Source organism: Lactuca sativa, chromosome 2 (assembly GCF_002870075.4).
Source record: "Lactuca sativa cultivar Salinas chromosome 2, Lsat_Salinas_v11, whole genome shotgun sequence".
Taxonomy (NCBI): Eukaryota; Viridiplantae; Streptophyta; class Magnoliopsida; order Asterales; family Asteraceae; genus Lactuca; species Lactuca sativa.
This window is the reverse complement of record NC_056624.2, coordinates 220,940,701-220,958,142: the sequence shown is the minus strand read 5'-3', so window position 1 is coordinate 220,958,142 and position 17,442 is coordinate 220,940,701. Positions and strand designations below refer to the sequence as shown.

The 17,442-nt window shown below is 34.8% G+C and overlaps 2 protein-coding genes across 7 annotated transcripts; one reads left to right on the top strand and one right to left on the bottom strand.

Annotated features, from left to right (window-relative positions):
• Positions 1–8,980: 8,980 nt before the first annotated feature.
• Positions 8,981–16,485, bottom strand: LOC111917613 (uncharacterized). 5 transcript variants are annotated; one of them, XM_052768696.1, is made up of 18 exons: positions 16,168–16,485; positions 13,870–14,014; positions 13,447–13,687; positions 13,113–13,304; positions 12,809–13,048; positions 12,322–12,735; positions 11,977–12,237; positions 11,845–11,913; positions 11,659–11,736; positions 11,425–11,499; positions 11,105–11,316; positions 10,844–11,032; positions 10,649–10,762; positions 10,492–10,564; positions 10,281–10,373; positions 10,080–10,181; positions 9,842–9,903; positions 8,981–9,691 (listed from the first exon to the last, which is right to left on the bottom strand). In XM_052768696.1, exons 2-18 carry the CDS (start codon positions 13,977–13,979, stop codon positions 9,685–9,687), a joined length of 2,532 nt encoding a protein of 843 aa, XP_052624656.1. In that variant the 5' UTR covers positions 13,980–14,014; positions 16,168–16,485; the 3' UTR covers positions 8,981–9,684. The 5 variants fall into 5 exon arrangements, with proteins under 5 accessions (XP_052624656.1, XP_052624657.1, XP_052624653.1 ...); XM_052768697.1 differs by having other exon boundaries at positions 8,981–9,903; positions 11,105–11,307; XM_052768693.1 differs by having other exon boundaries at positions 8,981–9,903; positions 16,168–16,484.
• LOC111879848 (uncharacterized) lies at positions 14,422–16,527 on the top strand. 2 transcript variants are annotated; one of them, XM_023876285.3, is made up of 6 exons: positions 14,422–14,932; positions 15,012–15,068; positions 15,161–15,215; positions 15,540–15,595; positions 15,756–15,918; positions 16,060–16,527. In XM_023876285.3, the coding sequence occupies exons 2-6, from the start codon at positions 15,048–15,050 to the stop codon at positions 16,062–16,064; spliced, it is 300 nt and encodes a 99-aa protein (XP_023732053.1). In that variant the 5' UTR covers positions 14,422–14,932; positions 15,012–15,047; the 3' UTR covers positions 16,065–16,527. The 2 variants fall into 2 exon arrangements, with proteins under 2 accessions (XP_023732053.1, XP_052624659.1); XM_052768699.1 differs by having other exon boundaries at positions 14,464–14,932; positions 16,140–16,527.
• Positions 16,528–17,442: the final 915 nt, after the last annotated feature.

The following is a 17,442-nucleotide window of genomic DNA, read 5'->3' as shown; positions in this document are numbered from 1 at the left end:
CTTTCAGCTTTGATATCTCGTCTTTGGAGGACTGTAAGTCAATGAATATAATACTATAAATGGCAAATTTATAGTCTAAAATCATGTACAAACTCTAAACTACATGTTGGAAAAAACCACATGTCAATCAGAGTTGAAATGGATGAGATATGCATCTTTTAAATGTTTCACAAAAACCGGTTCCGGCCCTAAAAGTGGTTCCGGTTCCAAACATCGGTTCCGGCTTTTAGACTCGGTTTACCCGGACCCGATGGACCCAAACCCGAATTACCCGGAACCCATATAAAACCAATTTTTAAACCCGGAACCGGAACCGGTTCTAAATATTCCGGTTCTAACGATTCCGGTTCCGGTCCGGTTTTCCGGTTCTAAATCTCATCCCTACTAGTGCCCCAAGTGTGACACCTCAAATGGTTCACACAACACCAAAACACTTGGAATAACTTGAGAGAACATACATACTTCAAGAAAATCGGATAGCCCTTTCACATATTCTCTAGTGCCGATTTTGTCAAGAATAAGATGTTTATATAGTTAGTGACAATTAGGGTGAACCCTAATTATCATGGCTTTCTATTTCTTTGGATCAATGGGTTCAAATATACCATGGAGCATCCATGGAGAATCTTATGGGTTTTAGCCCAACTTGACAATCCATAAAGCATTAGCCCACTATACAAGTATGGGTGACTTACACAATCAACCCATATATTTAATTAGTCTTCTCTTGATCACTTAATTAATCCTAGATTAATTCTTGATCAATACTAATTAAATAATCTTATTAATATATTAGAAATTATAATATATTAACAAACCTTAAGTGTTATTTCTCTCATTACAGTCTATCCAAATGCATGATGCCATGCAACCCAAATGGAGCATGTTGGGTCGGGTCAAGTCTTACCAATTATAGTTATGGACTTAGACATTAATCCAACAGTAACATCCCAAAAATTACAAATATTTTTTTTTCATTTTTAAAATAGATCAACCAACTAAACTTCAGTTTCAAAAACCATTGAATAACATTTGATTGATTGAAAACCTTACATTATCAGAGTTTGTAGTGACAAAGAACATGGTTTGGCATGCAGAATTAAAGCTTGCACAATTGAACATGGTGATTTGGGTGTTTAAGAGATATATTGAATGTATATGGTGTTACACAAAAAGGATCTAGATCTAGACTACATAAATAACACACACTTACACACTCACTTTTACATCTCTCAAGCACACCTCTACAAGTGAACAAACCCACCTTATATAGAGGTGTTTACATGTCTCTCTCTCACTCTAACAAACAAATGGGTCTAAAGGCTAAAGCACCACATGCAAGTGGGTTTTACAAAAGTCAAACATTTACAAAGTCAATCATGAATAACTTTGCACCCCAACATTCTCCCCCTCAAAGTTAGGAATGAATGACCCACTTCAAATCTTCCAAAATCAAGCACTACGCGGTTCGAGTCTCAAAGGTGACACATGTCGAAACGAACTTCAATCTTTAATTCTTCCATGATTCTTCAATTTGGGCTCTAGGATGTGAGACCATATAATCCGAGCAGCAACAAATGATTAACTCCAAATAATCATCCAAAAAGTTGCGCTAAAAACACACCCCAAAAATCTTCAATAAAACCAAACCCATTTCTAATACATCACATCCAAACTTCCAATTGCATCAACTCGTAGGCTTTAAAACTTCAAGATCACTTCGGTCTTCAAATCCGCGTAATATGAAAAATTCAAGTTCGAATTTCCATATAAAACTTCTCCCCCTTTTTATAATCGAAATTTGATTATAAAACTCCAAGGAAAAAGAACGTGCTCTATTTGGAATTTTTCATGTCAAAACTCCCCCTTAACATGTGGCATAAACTTTGTGCTTCAATCCGGAAAATCCAAAAAATAATCAATTTTTATTGTCGTTCACGGATTGTCTTTGACAAAATTTCTCAAAAATGGGTAGAAATTGTCAATTTCAAAATTCTGCAGTGACCCGTTGCGCCAAAAACAGTCAAATATGCGAAACACACCCCCATTTGCAAAACTGGGTAGAATGTGTAAATTCGCACAAACTACAGGGACCAGATTTGAAAATATTCCAATTTCTCAAATTTTTTACCCCAAATGCGAAACTGGGTAAAATTTGCCATCTTGCGAAAACTGCAGGGATGCGAAATGAAAATTTTGCATTTTTGTCAATTTATAATCCCATTTGCGAAGTTGGACCATTTGTATTATTTCGTGAAAAGATCAGGAGCCAAATGTGAAACTATTTGCTTTCTTCCCCAACTCACGTTGTACAATAAAAGACTTCGCATTTTCATTCGCACACTACTTCGCATCTTTCACCCAATTAACCAAATATGCGAACACAATCTCTATAACCAAATGCGAAACTGATTTTTATACACTCAAATGTGAAGTGAAGTTGGAAACCCAGATGCGAACCACAAAATTTCATATCTTCATAGATTGCGAACTAACTTCCTGTTTGTCTTCCAAATTGCGAACCATATCACAACCTTTTGTGCAAACCCAAGTGAACATTAAAATCGATCCATAGATGCGAACTCGGGTTATATATTTTCGCAAAATTGACATGAACGACTCCAAAATTTTTCCAGTTCATTCCAAAACTATCACAAATCCATCGACTCCAAGCTTTCGCATTTTGAATTTCAGTGCAATCCAAATCATTGATTTCTCAAAATCAACACCAAATTTTTGATTATACATTCCAAAATCTTCAATCGTTCTTAATCCTTTGAGCATTGAAATCGTTCTTAATCCTTCGTGCAAATGAACACAGTATTCGTTCATCATGAACACACTCCCATTTCGAAATTAAACCCCAAATCGGACTTGATCTCGACATCCATAACCTCAAAACAAGTTGTATTAACCAATTTCAGTTACAAATTCATTGATCAAACTCACGATTATACCATTCGATTTCACAGTTTGACTTTTCGGAGTCAAAGATCAACAAACACCAAATTCATGATTCTATTACTGATTTTCAGATCAAACAAAGAATCTTTAACTTGTTCTTTATTGCATTCAAGTGTTCTTGATCAAAATTTATAACATCTCAAAATCAATTTCCGATTTCAAAATGCTTAGATACGAAAAAAAAATTGATTTCATCGCATACGTATCATCTGAAATCAAAATCTAAACTCAGATTACCAATGAATAACAAATGATTAATAGAGATGAAGGAATGAAATTTGAAATCAAGATGAATCGATTAACGAACAATCGATGAATGAATCAACAGGTGAAGAACGGAAAAAAAAACTTGGAACAAACGTACAACTCGGTAATGCAAGCGTACACACATATCAACAATTGTTTGATATCGATCAATATGAGATACGAAGGATAGATCTTCTTATTACAATTAACATTTGATTTCAAATTGGGCTTTAAACTCACTTGTGAACAGTAACGATTGAAATTTGGATCAATTGGGCTTGAACCTTGAATAAACGATGAACAGTAATTGGATTTAACTTTTTGGATTCAATATGATTAACTGAATATTAATTTGAACATGAAATTCATTTGGCTCAATAATTTTGGACATGAATAGTATTTGAATCTAGATTTTGTTGTTTTGATTGGATTTGATAAAAAAAATTATTGGATCATCAATGGGGTTTTTCAAGAAAAATTTGATCCAACGAGTCAAACGATCATGAATCAAAAACACAACGCAAGAATCAAATATTATGAGAGATCATAGAGAGAGACTCACCAAAATTGCTTAAAATTGTGACAAAAATTGCCAAACCGAGAATCGTTCTTCAATAATCACCTTGATCTTGAAGACCCGCTCTGATACCAATTGTAGTGACAAAGAACATGGTTTGGCATGCGGAATTAAAGCTTGCACAATTGAACATGGTGATTTGGGTGTTTAAGAGATATATTGAATGTATATGGTGTTACACAAAAAGGATCTAGATCTAGACTACATAAATAACACACACTTACACACTCACTTTTACTTCTCTCAAGCACACCTCTACAAGTGGACAAACCCACCTTATATAGAGGTGTTTACATGTCTCTCTCTCACTCTAACAAACAAATGGGTCTAAAGGCTAAAGCACCACATGCAAGTGGGTTTTACAAAAGTCAAACATTTACAAAGTCAATCATAAATAACTTTGCACCGCAACAGAGTTAAGTTTACAAAATCTTTGAAACAAACATCTTTGATGCGTGTGTACAGTCCCGTCAAGCTCTTCTCACGAACGACTTGCAACATGTTTAATTCATCACTGTAAGCATAAAGCTTAGTGAGTTCCTCCGTATACCGCATATTCCACCATACATACAATGCATCTACATATAATCCTTGAGTTTAGTGTCGAGCAACCAAAACTCCCATTCACATACATATATCATATGTAACGGGCCCAAACCAAGAGTTCATGGGCCCAACCTAACTCAAATAACGGGTGCCGCCCAAACATACCTAATGGACCCCTCCAAACCATACATAATGGTCCCCACCCAACCATACATAATGAGCCCCATCCAAGGAGTACATGGGCCCAACCCAAACTCCATTGTTAGTAGCTACATCCTGGTCTTTCGTGTAATGCCAAAGCCATACATGGTTGGAATTGGATAGACATTCGAACAGATGATCCAATCAAAAGAAATGAATCAGAAAATAACCATGAAGTTGGGTATTAGACCATGAGTTCTCAGGCCATCCAACTTGACTACATATAATCCCTTAGGGCAAACATTCAACAACTAGCCAATCTTAGCACTACCCTAACCAATCATGACACTTAGCAGTATGATACGGTTAACATGTAAGACTCTACTAGTCTAACATACGAAGACACCAAGTGTTCTAAATACACATGCATAACAAGGAGTTAACCTACTCAACTAGAATAATTATACTCTAACAATACATTTATCCTACCACGTAAAGGATATATAATGGGATACATGGCATAGTGAGAAACTCACCTGAACTGAAGAATAGAAAAAGCACAACAACACTCCCACCCCTTGTACTGATCAATCTCCCAAACCAACTAATCACCAAAAGATATGAATCCTCCTTGAACGACACAAATCCTCCAAGTTTAGTCCAAAGTCAAACTGTTCAAAATTCAACTGCCAACGGTCAACAAAAGTCAACGAACACCACGACATGGAGACCTTTTGGCCACGTCGTGTGCATGACAAGACAAAATAGACGACATGCAGGACATCGCCAGGTCACAGGCCTTCTTTGGCCATGTCATGGGTATGACAACACAAAATAATTGTGAAGCTAGACTCCACCACATCGTGGTCATTCCTTGGCTATGTCGTGGTTACTGACAGATTGTACAATTCTTCATTAAGAGCTTAATCCTTATAGATCATGGCTTTAAACTCAAGATCTAATCCTTATCATTGACTTAATGGATAAAGTTTCCAACTTTATCCGTTAGGACCTCACTCCAAGGCAAGATCTATAACCCTAAGTTTATTAAGTCCTTAATATGTTCAAAGCTTGCTCAAGAACACAAGATAGATCCAAACATAAATCTTTTCTCACTCTCGGAAACCTAAAGCCTATTTGAGAGTCACAACAAGATATGGGGTTCCTCAATCTCCAAGAGCATCCATGAAAGGGACAAAAATCATCAAAAATGAACTTAAACTTGAGACAAGAAGATCAAATGTCAAGGTATGAACTTTATGCCTTTAATAACTCAGAAATCATAATATATGGAAGGGACCAAAATCATCCAAAATGAACTCAAATTTGAAACAAGAAGATCAAAGGTCAAGGTATGAACTTTATACCTTCAATAACTCAAAAATCAGAAGATGGTGATTTTTTCCTTCCTAGATCTCTCTTGATCCCTCTTGAATTTTTTTTTCTGTCTAGAATCATTTCGACATGAAAATGATTTAAAAAACACAACATAGTCAGGATAGATCCCATCAACAAGATAATAACCATACTTATATGACATTCCATGCACTTAAAAAGAGAAATCTAGTGCAAATCCGTTGTAACGTCCCAAATCCAGAATAAAAATTTTCATTTTTAAATAAAACAAACACCATTTTTATAAAGTTACATTAAGTCAATCCATTTGTCCAAAAAACCATAATTCAAAATCATAGTTATAAGGAAAACAATGCATAATCTTGAATAATAAAACCATTGATGTGCGTGCATACAATCCATCCTTCGCAATCTGATAAGTACCTAAACACATTTAAATCCACAACTGTAAGCCAAAGCTTAGTGAGTTCCCCAAAATACCCCACAAACCAATACATGTACATTGGGCCCACACCGTAAAATTGGATTGCCCCTGGGCCCACAGTCATAAGGACTAAATTGCCCCCGGACTCACGACCATAAAGACTGAATTGCCCCCAAGTATGTTGACCTACAGTACAAAGTAATAGCGCCTCAACCCAACCATACTATGTCCAAAACAATAACAGTCAGGAACAAGTAATCATTAGTCTAACGGATCACTACATCATAACAACATCCTACACACAAGGACACATACTACAGTACAAATTCTAGTGAGAAAACTCACCTGAACGAAGAGCTGAAATCCACTAATCAAAGTTCCACAGTATCAACTACACGATCCCCCTAAACCAAACACAGGCTAAACTTCATAATATAACTTAACACCTCTCAAAGTTTGACCCAAAGTCAAACCAGTAAAAAAGTCAATGACCAATGGCCAAAGTCAAACCCCAATCAACTCCCATGTTGTGACCACTTATTGTTCATATCGTGGCGTATTCACAAAAAAAAAAAGTCGTGATGGCACCAACCATCACGTCGTGGCAAGCAGGCTGCAACGTCGTGAATGTTGAACTCTCACAACTTAATGGGTTAAGCTCTTAATCCTTCAAGGAACCTATTCATACTTTCTATAAGGATTTCTTACTTTTAATCCAACATAAAAATCATAGCTTTACAGACATGCATGCACAATGCAAGTCTATAACTCAAACTAGATCAAAATGGAAAAATAAGACCAAAATCTCATGCATGGAGCTCAATGCATGATTAAATTTCAGATCCAAAAGATATAAAGACCACCAAAGGACCAAGATAAGTTATAAAGTTGCAAACTTATCTCATCCAACCAACCCAGACTCAAAAAAGAACCAAGAAATGCAATAAATCCTAGATCTATGGAGAGAGAACCAAAAAAATGGAAGCTTTATAACTTCCCAAACTCCGCTAGATGCAGGAGATGCAAGATCTGGAGTGATACACTCTTCCAACTAGCAAGCACACCATTTCCTACTTTCTTTAAGGGCTAAAACCACCATATAGAGTTCACAAGGTCAATATGAAGGCTAGGGTTTCTTGAAGGATGAAAGAGTGGTGATGGATGCTAAGGGTGTACAAACACTAGCCCCCATTTCCCTTAAATAGGGGCACAAATCCTGGAATTAGGGTTAAACACCCAGGCGACCGTCACATCATGATGCACAAGATTGAAACAAACTTATATAAATATTGCCATGTCGTGGTAACCTATGTCCCTCGTCGTGACAAATGGTTTTTCCTAAAAACCACCCTCTTTGATCCCATTAAGTTTTTTAGTTGATCCACTATGGAAAACGGGCGTTACATCCATCATATATGTTGTTGAATATCGGTGAACAATTAAGAAGGTTGATGTCGTTAATCGAGCCGAGAGAACCATAAAAGACATGTTAAATCTACTGATCTTATGACGCCACCACTTCAAGTATGACCGTTGGGTGACCATGATAACCTCACGTAAATTGAACATAGTGTGAGCTAGGACAATTTTCCCATGCCCAATGGAGGCAATATAGACTTCTTATTATTCCGGAAAGCCATGTACACTAGCATGATAGGCTTGCAATTGCAAAATGTCATTGCGTGTAGGCGTATGTAAATATTTTGGACCATAAATCTCAATCACATGTTTGTAAAAATAGTGGAGGCTATCTTGTGCGATCCTAGAGGACATTTTAAAACTCTAGTCTAACGTATCAGGAGGGATAACATATGACAATTGACGAAGTGTGGCTGTGCATTTTTGTAAGAGAGTGAACTCAGGTGTACCTCTAGCATCGAAACATTGTTGGAAATAATTATACTCTCTCGTCAAATCTTCGATTATACATTCATATAAAGGTTTAAACATTCTGAACCGCATTTGAAAATAGTAACCTTGAAAAGTGGCATGCTCGTCAAAGTAGTCTTGCATCAAACGTTCGTGGGGCGATTCACGGTTTCTCTGAATATATAACTTCGTTGATCTCCATTGTGAACTTTCGGCACTGCGTATAGTGTTATAAGTTTGCTACACTATTTTAGTAGTCTAACAACAACGTCAAGCATAAATTGAAATTATGCAGAAGATGAAAATGACAATATTTTTCAAGTAATTTTGAGATTTTGAGAGAAATAGATATATAGAAAGATATATAAGAATTTGTTTTAGTTTTAGTAAAATAAGGGTGTGAGGTTTTATTTATACCGAAAAAAATTGATTTTTGAATATTTGACTATTCAAAGAAGAAGAAAAAAAAGCCAAAAAAGAAAGAGAGGAATGAAGCAGTTTTTACGGTAGGATGCGACGGTGTTCCTTTGGTCCAGCGTGGCAAACCGCAACGGAGACCGTGCTGGTCTCGAGTCTAAAAAGGAATTTGAGAGACATATACGTAGAAGAGAGGAGAGAGTAAAGACAGGAAAAAGGCAAACACTATCCATCACCCACCGCCGAACAGACAAAAAGCTGTAGTCCGAGCTGTATTTTTATATTTCTTGTAAATTTTTAAAAGTTGTGGCAGGAGAATCTTGCAAAAATCTTTTACAGTGGTCACAGGATTTAATATAATAGTATATTTTCTACTTAAAGATTGCACACCACACTACACATTCTCTCTATCCATATCTTACTCCTTTCATCACACACAACATTACATATACACATATACATATATATACATGCATGTATCTATGTGCATATAGGAGTGTTTAGTCTTCATACACCTTCGCCATGACCGCCACGGCAAGATCAGCCCCTGAGGTACAAGTGAAAGAAGCAGTCTTAATCAATCCTTCAGATCCGACTGCTAATCATCTTCTCAAGCTTTCTGCTGTCGATTCTCAGCTCTTTCTACGTTTCACAATTGAGTACCTGCTGATCTACCGCCCTCTGCGGTTCAATGGGATGGATAGAGATGACATCACCGCTCGTGTCAAGGCCGCGTTGGGTCGAGCTCTGGTCCCTTACTATCCCTTAGCTGGCCGAGTCAGGGTTCGACCAGATGGTTCTTGTCTTGAGGTGGTTTGTCGTGGCCAAGGAGCGGTTTTCCACTATTAGAAAAAGGTTAATAGAGTACGGTTGAAATTGTGAATATAATACGTACATAGAGGGCGTATTAGTAGAGGGGTGTATTAGATTACATGCATAATAGAGTACGGCTATTTGACCGTATTATATTATCCTATCTAGTTTACAACCATCGCATGCATACAATCATCTAATACGCCATATATACACATCTAATACACCAATAAACAACCGTACTTGATGTCTCACATCTAATACACCAATTCCATTCCAATTCCACTCCAAACAGTCAATTACAGTCCATGGATGCTCTGGAACACATGGATCAATCTCTACAAAATACAAACCTACTATATGATTCCATTCCAACCATAAGAAGTGGGACATCAGTGATCATGTTTTCATTTTCAGAAATAGAAAAAAAATTACAATGAACTTAGTTCATTAAACAGAAAAAACTTTGTTAATGTCACATCTCTAACCTCTCTTTCCCCTTTGTCACCTCTAACCTCTCTTTCCCCTTTGTGGTTGATTCATTGTATGCCTACAAAAATTAACAAGAAAACTTACGATTCAAAATCTCAAATAACTTTTAATGAAGAAAACTCAAATAATAAGACCTTGGCCATTAACAACTTCATCTATAGCAATGCAAGGGTGAAAACTTCTCCAGAACATAAAAAATATGAGCAAATACAACATGAAATACAACTTGTGTACCTTACAAAAAGGCTTCACTTTATCACCAAAAGTTCTCATCCATGTTTTAACACGTTCCTCCAATTCCTCACTAGAAAATGGTTTTTTGTCCTTCCAAATGTTCTACAAACAAATTAAGATAAAAAATTTGTTATTTAACAAAGGTGAGCCTTTATTACAATAAACAAAAATGAAAAAAAATATATCTAACAATATACTTACTTTCGGAAATCCATGTTGTCGAAAAAGTACAAACTCATGCATCCAGTTCATAACGTAGTAACCACACTCCCAATCGGACAATTGTTGATTACACTAAAACAATTATATACGTATGAGAGTTTTCTTTTCGGATATATATATATATATATATATATATATATATATATATATATATATATATATATATATATATATTAGTAAGATTAATTACCTTGGGGAAAATCCAAGTCATTGGACACAAACGTGATTTGTTGGTTTTTGTTTTTTTAAACCTTGTAACAGCCCTAAAACAAAAATAAACAACAATGATTTGTTAAAATTTATAAAAAGATATATCATTTCGAATACTAAAATAATAAATTTCTTACTTATTCACATGTTCAACTATTGTGTAGTCTTTCAATGTCTTTGTCTGTCTTGCAGAATCCAAAATGTAGCTTTTATATTGATGAGGACAAATCACTATCAACATCCAATGTCTCCTAATAAAGATTAAACAAATTAAACATAAACAACTTTTGATTAAAAATATCATAACAGTAAAGACATTTAGAATATCATACCTTTCCCAATATGGTGCAAGAAAAAATTGTTTTTCCTCATGAAAATTCATCATATCAACAAGATCATTGATGACATGATCTGTTTCACCCCTATCATCGTATTCACATCTCGTAGACGTGATACATTGTGGGTTTATAAAACCACATTTGTTATCCATTCTTGATACAAGCATGAGTGAATGTAGCATTCTGAAAACACAATATATATTATCATGGTAAAATAATCTGAAACATTAATACCATAAATGTTAAAGTACTTACATTTGATACCAGAGAATACAACTAATATCAAGTTGTTCTTTGTTCAACATCTCCATAATGGCCACTGAGCTAATCACGGTTTCAACACTCGCAGCGTTGAAGATCCCGGGTTCAGACACAATAGGAAACGACTCCGGAATGTTGTGGCTCTTAAACAGTTTCTTTGGCATCATGGGTTCTTGCATCGTTTTGTATAACTTTTCCTTTTGTACCTACATTAAGAAACCAAACGATTATCATGAAAATTGTATTGCTATGAAAATAATAACAATGAGAGAGAGAGAGAGAGAGAGAGAGAGACGTAGGTTTGTGCCATATACCCTATTTTCTGCTTCATCCCCCATCATCTCTTTAGATGCTTCCAGTTTCCTTCTTTTCTTTCTAGGAAGATTTTTCTGCCACCAAAAAATAGTAAAAAATACAGTATATTTCTGTGGTCTAAATGCTAAAAATAGCATCCAACTTTCATATATTTTCATTGTAACTTTTTATCTTATTAAGGCATGTTAATATATAATATCTTTCAAAGAAATCAAAAGAAGAAAATTATGCACCTCATACTCTTGCTTTTTCTTTGCTTTCTTCTTCTGCTCTTTAGCTTCTTCAACATTCACGTTTTCTTTCTCTTTTTCCTGAAGTCCAAATTAAAAGATTATATTTTAATATATGTAGTTTTTTTATGGCAAATTAACTATAAATGAAAACAATACCTTTCCAAAATTGTAAGTTAGAGTGACTACCTGGTCATGAAGAATAGGAGCAGCTTGGGTCGACATTGATAATGGTTCAATGAGAGGTCTTTTATCTTTCTGCATAATTGAAATCGAGTTTAGTAAATAGTCAATGATGCATGTGATTAGATATTAATGTACCTTAATAAGAGTAATTGAATCTCGAGGCCATTGAATAAAACTATGAAGTGCCTGCCCTAGATTATATACACCTTCAATTGGCGAGATTGGAAGAAGGAAAGAATGATGATCTCCATAGATAATATCAACTGATACCCTCAAGTGCCCTGCTTCTAGAGGAACCGAATGAATTACACCATCTCCGAAAGGGAAGACGGTTCCTTTGGCTAATGATGGGCGTACTGTGCCATATGGTAGCATCAACTCACAGTCGGTGGCTTCCTACAAACAAATATACATTTTGTTTAATGCAAAGTTATATTATCAAACATGCAAACAAATATATATGTTAGAAAAAATAGATACCGTTATCTTATGCAAATCATCCAACAATGTCGTGGATGTCTTCGATCCAACACTTGTCGTCTTCACCCGAGAAAAATTTGTGTCTTCCGCCATATCAATTGTCTTATCTTTCTTCAACGCAGCAACCACTATCGGTACTAATTGTTCCGACATCTCAGTCATTAACCTATCTTTGATCTTGTCATAAAAGTTGCTATTCAACATCCTCGTCTCTAGCTTTTCTTGCATCTGTTCAACATCGGGTAACTCATGTTCTTTCTTTTTTCTTTTATAAATCATTGATTGCTTTAATCCGATATTATGACCAACTGCCCTCGTGCGACCGGAATGTTCCCGTCCTAGTACCTCCGCCAGTAGATCAGATCGAGGTCCAAGCTCCAACACTCCTTGAGATATCAGAATATCTTTTTGGATCTATAAAAATGCAAACAATACAACTGTAAGAGCAGTTTATTTAATAAAGAACTTTCAAAGACCACTATCTTACAATCTTATCTGCTAGAGGTTCGGTCTCTGGCGTTATAACCAACTGCCCCGATGCATTGCGTTTTCTCCTGGCATAGAGAAAATTCCTTGCCCGCTTGCTTGATATATTGTGGCCTTTTATTGTTACACCAGATGTTGCCTCTTCATCCCATTTGCTTTCATTACCACGATACCCGCTTGGGCCCAACCGAGGATGGTTCTTGTTTTTATTTGCTGCCTCCCTTCCTTTTCTTCTTAATTCCTTTACAAATGAATTGTCCAATTAGAAATAGTAAAACACAATAATATTATAAACTCAAACAGACCTCAAATTCTTCCGTGGATTTTAGAACAATAAACTTTTTCCACATTGCTTTGTCAAGGTACGGGTATTCTTTTACTGGATTGACACCTTTTTCCCACAACTTAAGAAGCGCCGACTTGTAGGCCTTCCATTGCGTGTTGCAATCTCTAAGTACTTGTGCTTTATGATTATCATCTCGTATATGCCAATAATTCTGCTTTTTTAAATAAAAATGAAGATAACAATTATTAGGTAAATGATATGATACAACTTGTATGATAGAAGAGAATAACATGGCAGGAAATTGTGATTGCTACTATTAAATGATATCAAAAGTGTGTTGAAATGAGTTTTACCTTTATGTTCAACCACAATTGATCCTTGTCACATTGATCCACTAAATCCCAACTATCTATAAGGATAGAAATCATCTTCCTCGTAGTCACTCCACGATAACTGGTGAACTTAAAGCGGTTAGGTCCAATAGCTCTACCGAATTGATCAAACTCAACTGTTAAATTTGATAGATATTCTTTGGAATGATCTCTGATCAATGTCACACTTCTCTTTTTCTTTTCTTTACGGTCCATTGTATGCCTACAAAAGCATAAACACTCGTATAATTAATTCTAAGAGTCTCAAACACCAAAAAAAAACCAAAATTTTATATAAAATTGAAGATGCCCAAGGTAAGTTTATGCTCTTTTCAAAACAAATTCAATGCTTTATGTACTCTTGATTCATATATTAACTCAAATAATGTTTGTTAATATGTATACCTTGCTTCAAGATGTTTCGTTTTGGGTTTATCAACACTTATTTTTCTGGTTTTTCTTTCTACCATACGGATCCTCCTGCTCTTGGTTCTTTGCACTAGTACCTCATCCATATGTAATGGTAAATTTCCAATGTATAACCTCAGACCTGTTGATAAAAAAATGAGCATAAAAAATGGAAGTGGATTAGTCGAGAAAATAATTAGAGAAATAAGTGGAAAAAGAAATCAATAAAGATATACAGTAAAAAAAGAAGCGGTTAATAGGTAAAAAGAAGATAATTTTTTTTTTACCGTAGGTACTTTTCCTAAGAGCATTGAGCTTCAATTATACGTTTAATGACAAGAAAACATTTATATGGCAAAAAAGTGTGTTTTTCATTATAATATAATCGTGTGTGAAAAATTGTGTTTTTTAAAATCAGACCATGTAAAGCATTTCTTTATTAATGTAAAGCATTTCTTTATTAATGTGTGAAAAATTGTGTTTTTTTTTTAACTTTATCATGAAATACTATTGAGAAATCGTCATAAATCCATCTTGAAAACAAAATCAATCTTCTTGAAACTATTTTTGTATGCATCTTACTATACAAGTGAAATGAATGGTGGTTGAGCCACGAATCTGCACTAAAAAAGCATAAGTGATAAGTGACACTTTGGAATATACAATTGAAATGAACGTTATCCCATCTTATATTTTCAACCATCAATTCAGTCATCATCTCTTCTTATCCTAATCAAACTTGTGCATACCACTCATTTTCTACTTTATTAATTCTATGATTTTAAAAGCTTCTCAACACAAATTTGTATTCTTATATAAAATTTTCAGTAAGTCTAATATAATGTTTTAATACAGGGATTTTAGCATTAGACACATGCTATAATACTTTTAAAATAGATAAAAAAAAATAGTAACATGAAACAAATATATACAAAAATAGTAAATATGTGGATATCAAGGGATTTGACATTTTTTTACATTTTGATTTTATCTTGACTTGTTTCTTTGCATCTATAGCAAGTATGTAGATGTTCATAGATCTCATGCTGAGTTTAAAAAGGTAAGTCAACATCCGGTCAACTCTTAACTTCTAGTTCAGTTGTTTATGGTAGACTTATAAAGTTTCTTTAAACTTGTAGATCCTAGAAGAAAACAATTTCAATCATGATGATATTATGAAGAAATCTCTAGAGAAGGTATTCTTTTTATGCTATTGATGTATATTCTGTGCAAAAGACGTGAATGCCCTCATGAGTCATCCTCATCATTGGAATTGGAATTCCTGTAGGATCTTCCTAGCTTAAATGGAAGCTCAAAGAAGCGACAAAGGTCTAAATCCAAAGGTTGGTTTGTGCTTTCCGCTTATACTTATAAGGGCAAATTATATAAAAAAAGTTAAGTAAATAATTAAATAATAAAAGCATAAAATAGAATTAGAAAAAAGAATGTTTATGTGGAATGAAATTATTACACTCTTAATTGTAGCTATTGTGTTGACTACCCTTAAAGGAGTTGACTTTGACCTCCTTAGGTGTTCTGTAATAAAAAAATGTGTTGAGGGTATTCTGGTCATTTCTTAGTTAGGATGGTTATTAGCTTTTAGTATAAATAAGAGGCCTTGTGTAGTTAATCCGTAGCTATATAACATGCTTTTGTTTGTCTCACAGTAAAAGAGGCTTCTCAAAAAAGATCATCAAAAAAGGACACATCAGATAAACCCCAGGTAATTAATTAATTACCTTTATACACCTGCCCAAGTGAGGCTGCTGCTATTGGAGAAGTGGTGAGCTCTGAATAGATGTTTGGTGAAAGGGGTTTGTAGCAAATTCTTTCTGAGTTTTTCTATAAGAAAGAATATTGACACATTTTTTTTGTTTCTTTAGAGGAGTTCACATAGGAAATCATCAGAGGGTAGCAAAATATGCGCCTTTGACTTGTTGGCATCCATAGCTGACAAGTTATCACAGGAGAGTGAAAGTTCTACTTCAATCACCAGTCCAGAACAAAAAGACCAGATTACCCTCTCTAAAGAATCACCACATTCCGGTAATGATTCTGGTTTGGAACATGTTTCTGATGTGAAAACTAACGTGAAGTTGGAACCATGTGAAATTGTCGATTACTAGAAATTTTACTGATTATGGTCTAATAAACCAATAACTGAGTAGCATTTATACTTTTACACAGTATAACCATTATCAACTCCTAGTCAACTAGCAGCATTGCATAAACACAACATTAATAACAGAAGACATTGTCATAAACAGAGCATTAATCAAAGAAGGCCGATCGTACCTGTAAACAACGTGAAAGAAGGAGGAGGCAGAAGCGGCTGTTGGCCGGAGTAGGAGACTTCGTCTGTGTCGTCGACTGAAGACCGGAGGCGGAGGCGGAGGCGTCGTCGGGTGAAGGCGAAGGCTTCGTCGTTCTCGTGATAAGAAAAAAAATACACGAAAAGGGAACGTAATTGCAATTTTGACTTTTGGGTCAATTTTGTTTAGTTTGCAAATTTTGACCTAATTGAAAATGTGCTGGGCTACACTGATGGGCCCCTTCAATATGCACATCCATATAAAAAGTACAGTACAAGTGTTTAAAGCTGGGTGATAAATGAAGATTCTCCTAACACACACACAGAAGTAAGTATTATTATTATTGTTAGCGATCAGATTTTTCTGTCACACGCGTGTGCCTTCTTTAAAGTTTTTAAACGTTTTCAATTTAGAATCACAAAACCAAGATCATATTCCAATTTGCTCCAAAAACAGTGATTTGATTGATGCATATCCACTTGAAAAAGTTTTTAAACGTTTAGTTAATAAGGACAAACACGTCCCATTGCTTTATGGAAATAAATATGTGGGTTGATTTAAAGAAACAAGTATTTTTGTTGATTAATCAGAACGTGAAATTGTAACAATTAATTCAGAATAATCGTTTTTAAAAGATTAGGAACCCGGATATTTATTTTTCAAACAAGCTCACATTTCAAGATTTCATATCTTGTGTTGTGAGTGATGCTACAATACAATGATTTATTTGAACTATTATTATTGATTTGATTTGTGGGAAGATGATATAAATGGAATAAGTTTATATGTTAAATTTATATATATGATTCTGAGAGTACTGTACACAGTAAGTATTAAAAAAAAATCATTTTGAATAACATCCTTGATATATTCCCGATTAATTTACTAAAGCCGTGTATAAAGCATTCACCTTAAATATAGTTCCTTAAATCTAGCTTTCTATAAGAACTCGATTGCCATAATTTAATTCTTATTTTTTAATTCAAAATTATAATAATCTCTTAATATGGAACCCACTTGCACCCAATATGGAGTCATCATTCCTAATCGATTAATACGCAAGTTGAGTTCATAATGGACTACCCATAACATTCATGCATTGTCATTTCGTTATTTAATTTGTACAAATGCAAAAATATTATCACAGCTAGCGATTTCTTGTGTTTGTTATCAAAACTTAACCAATTATCATTTGTAATGATACAACAGATTAGATGCTGAAAACTAGAATTTCCAAACTTGGACATTTTTTTCATTC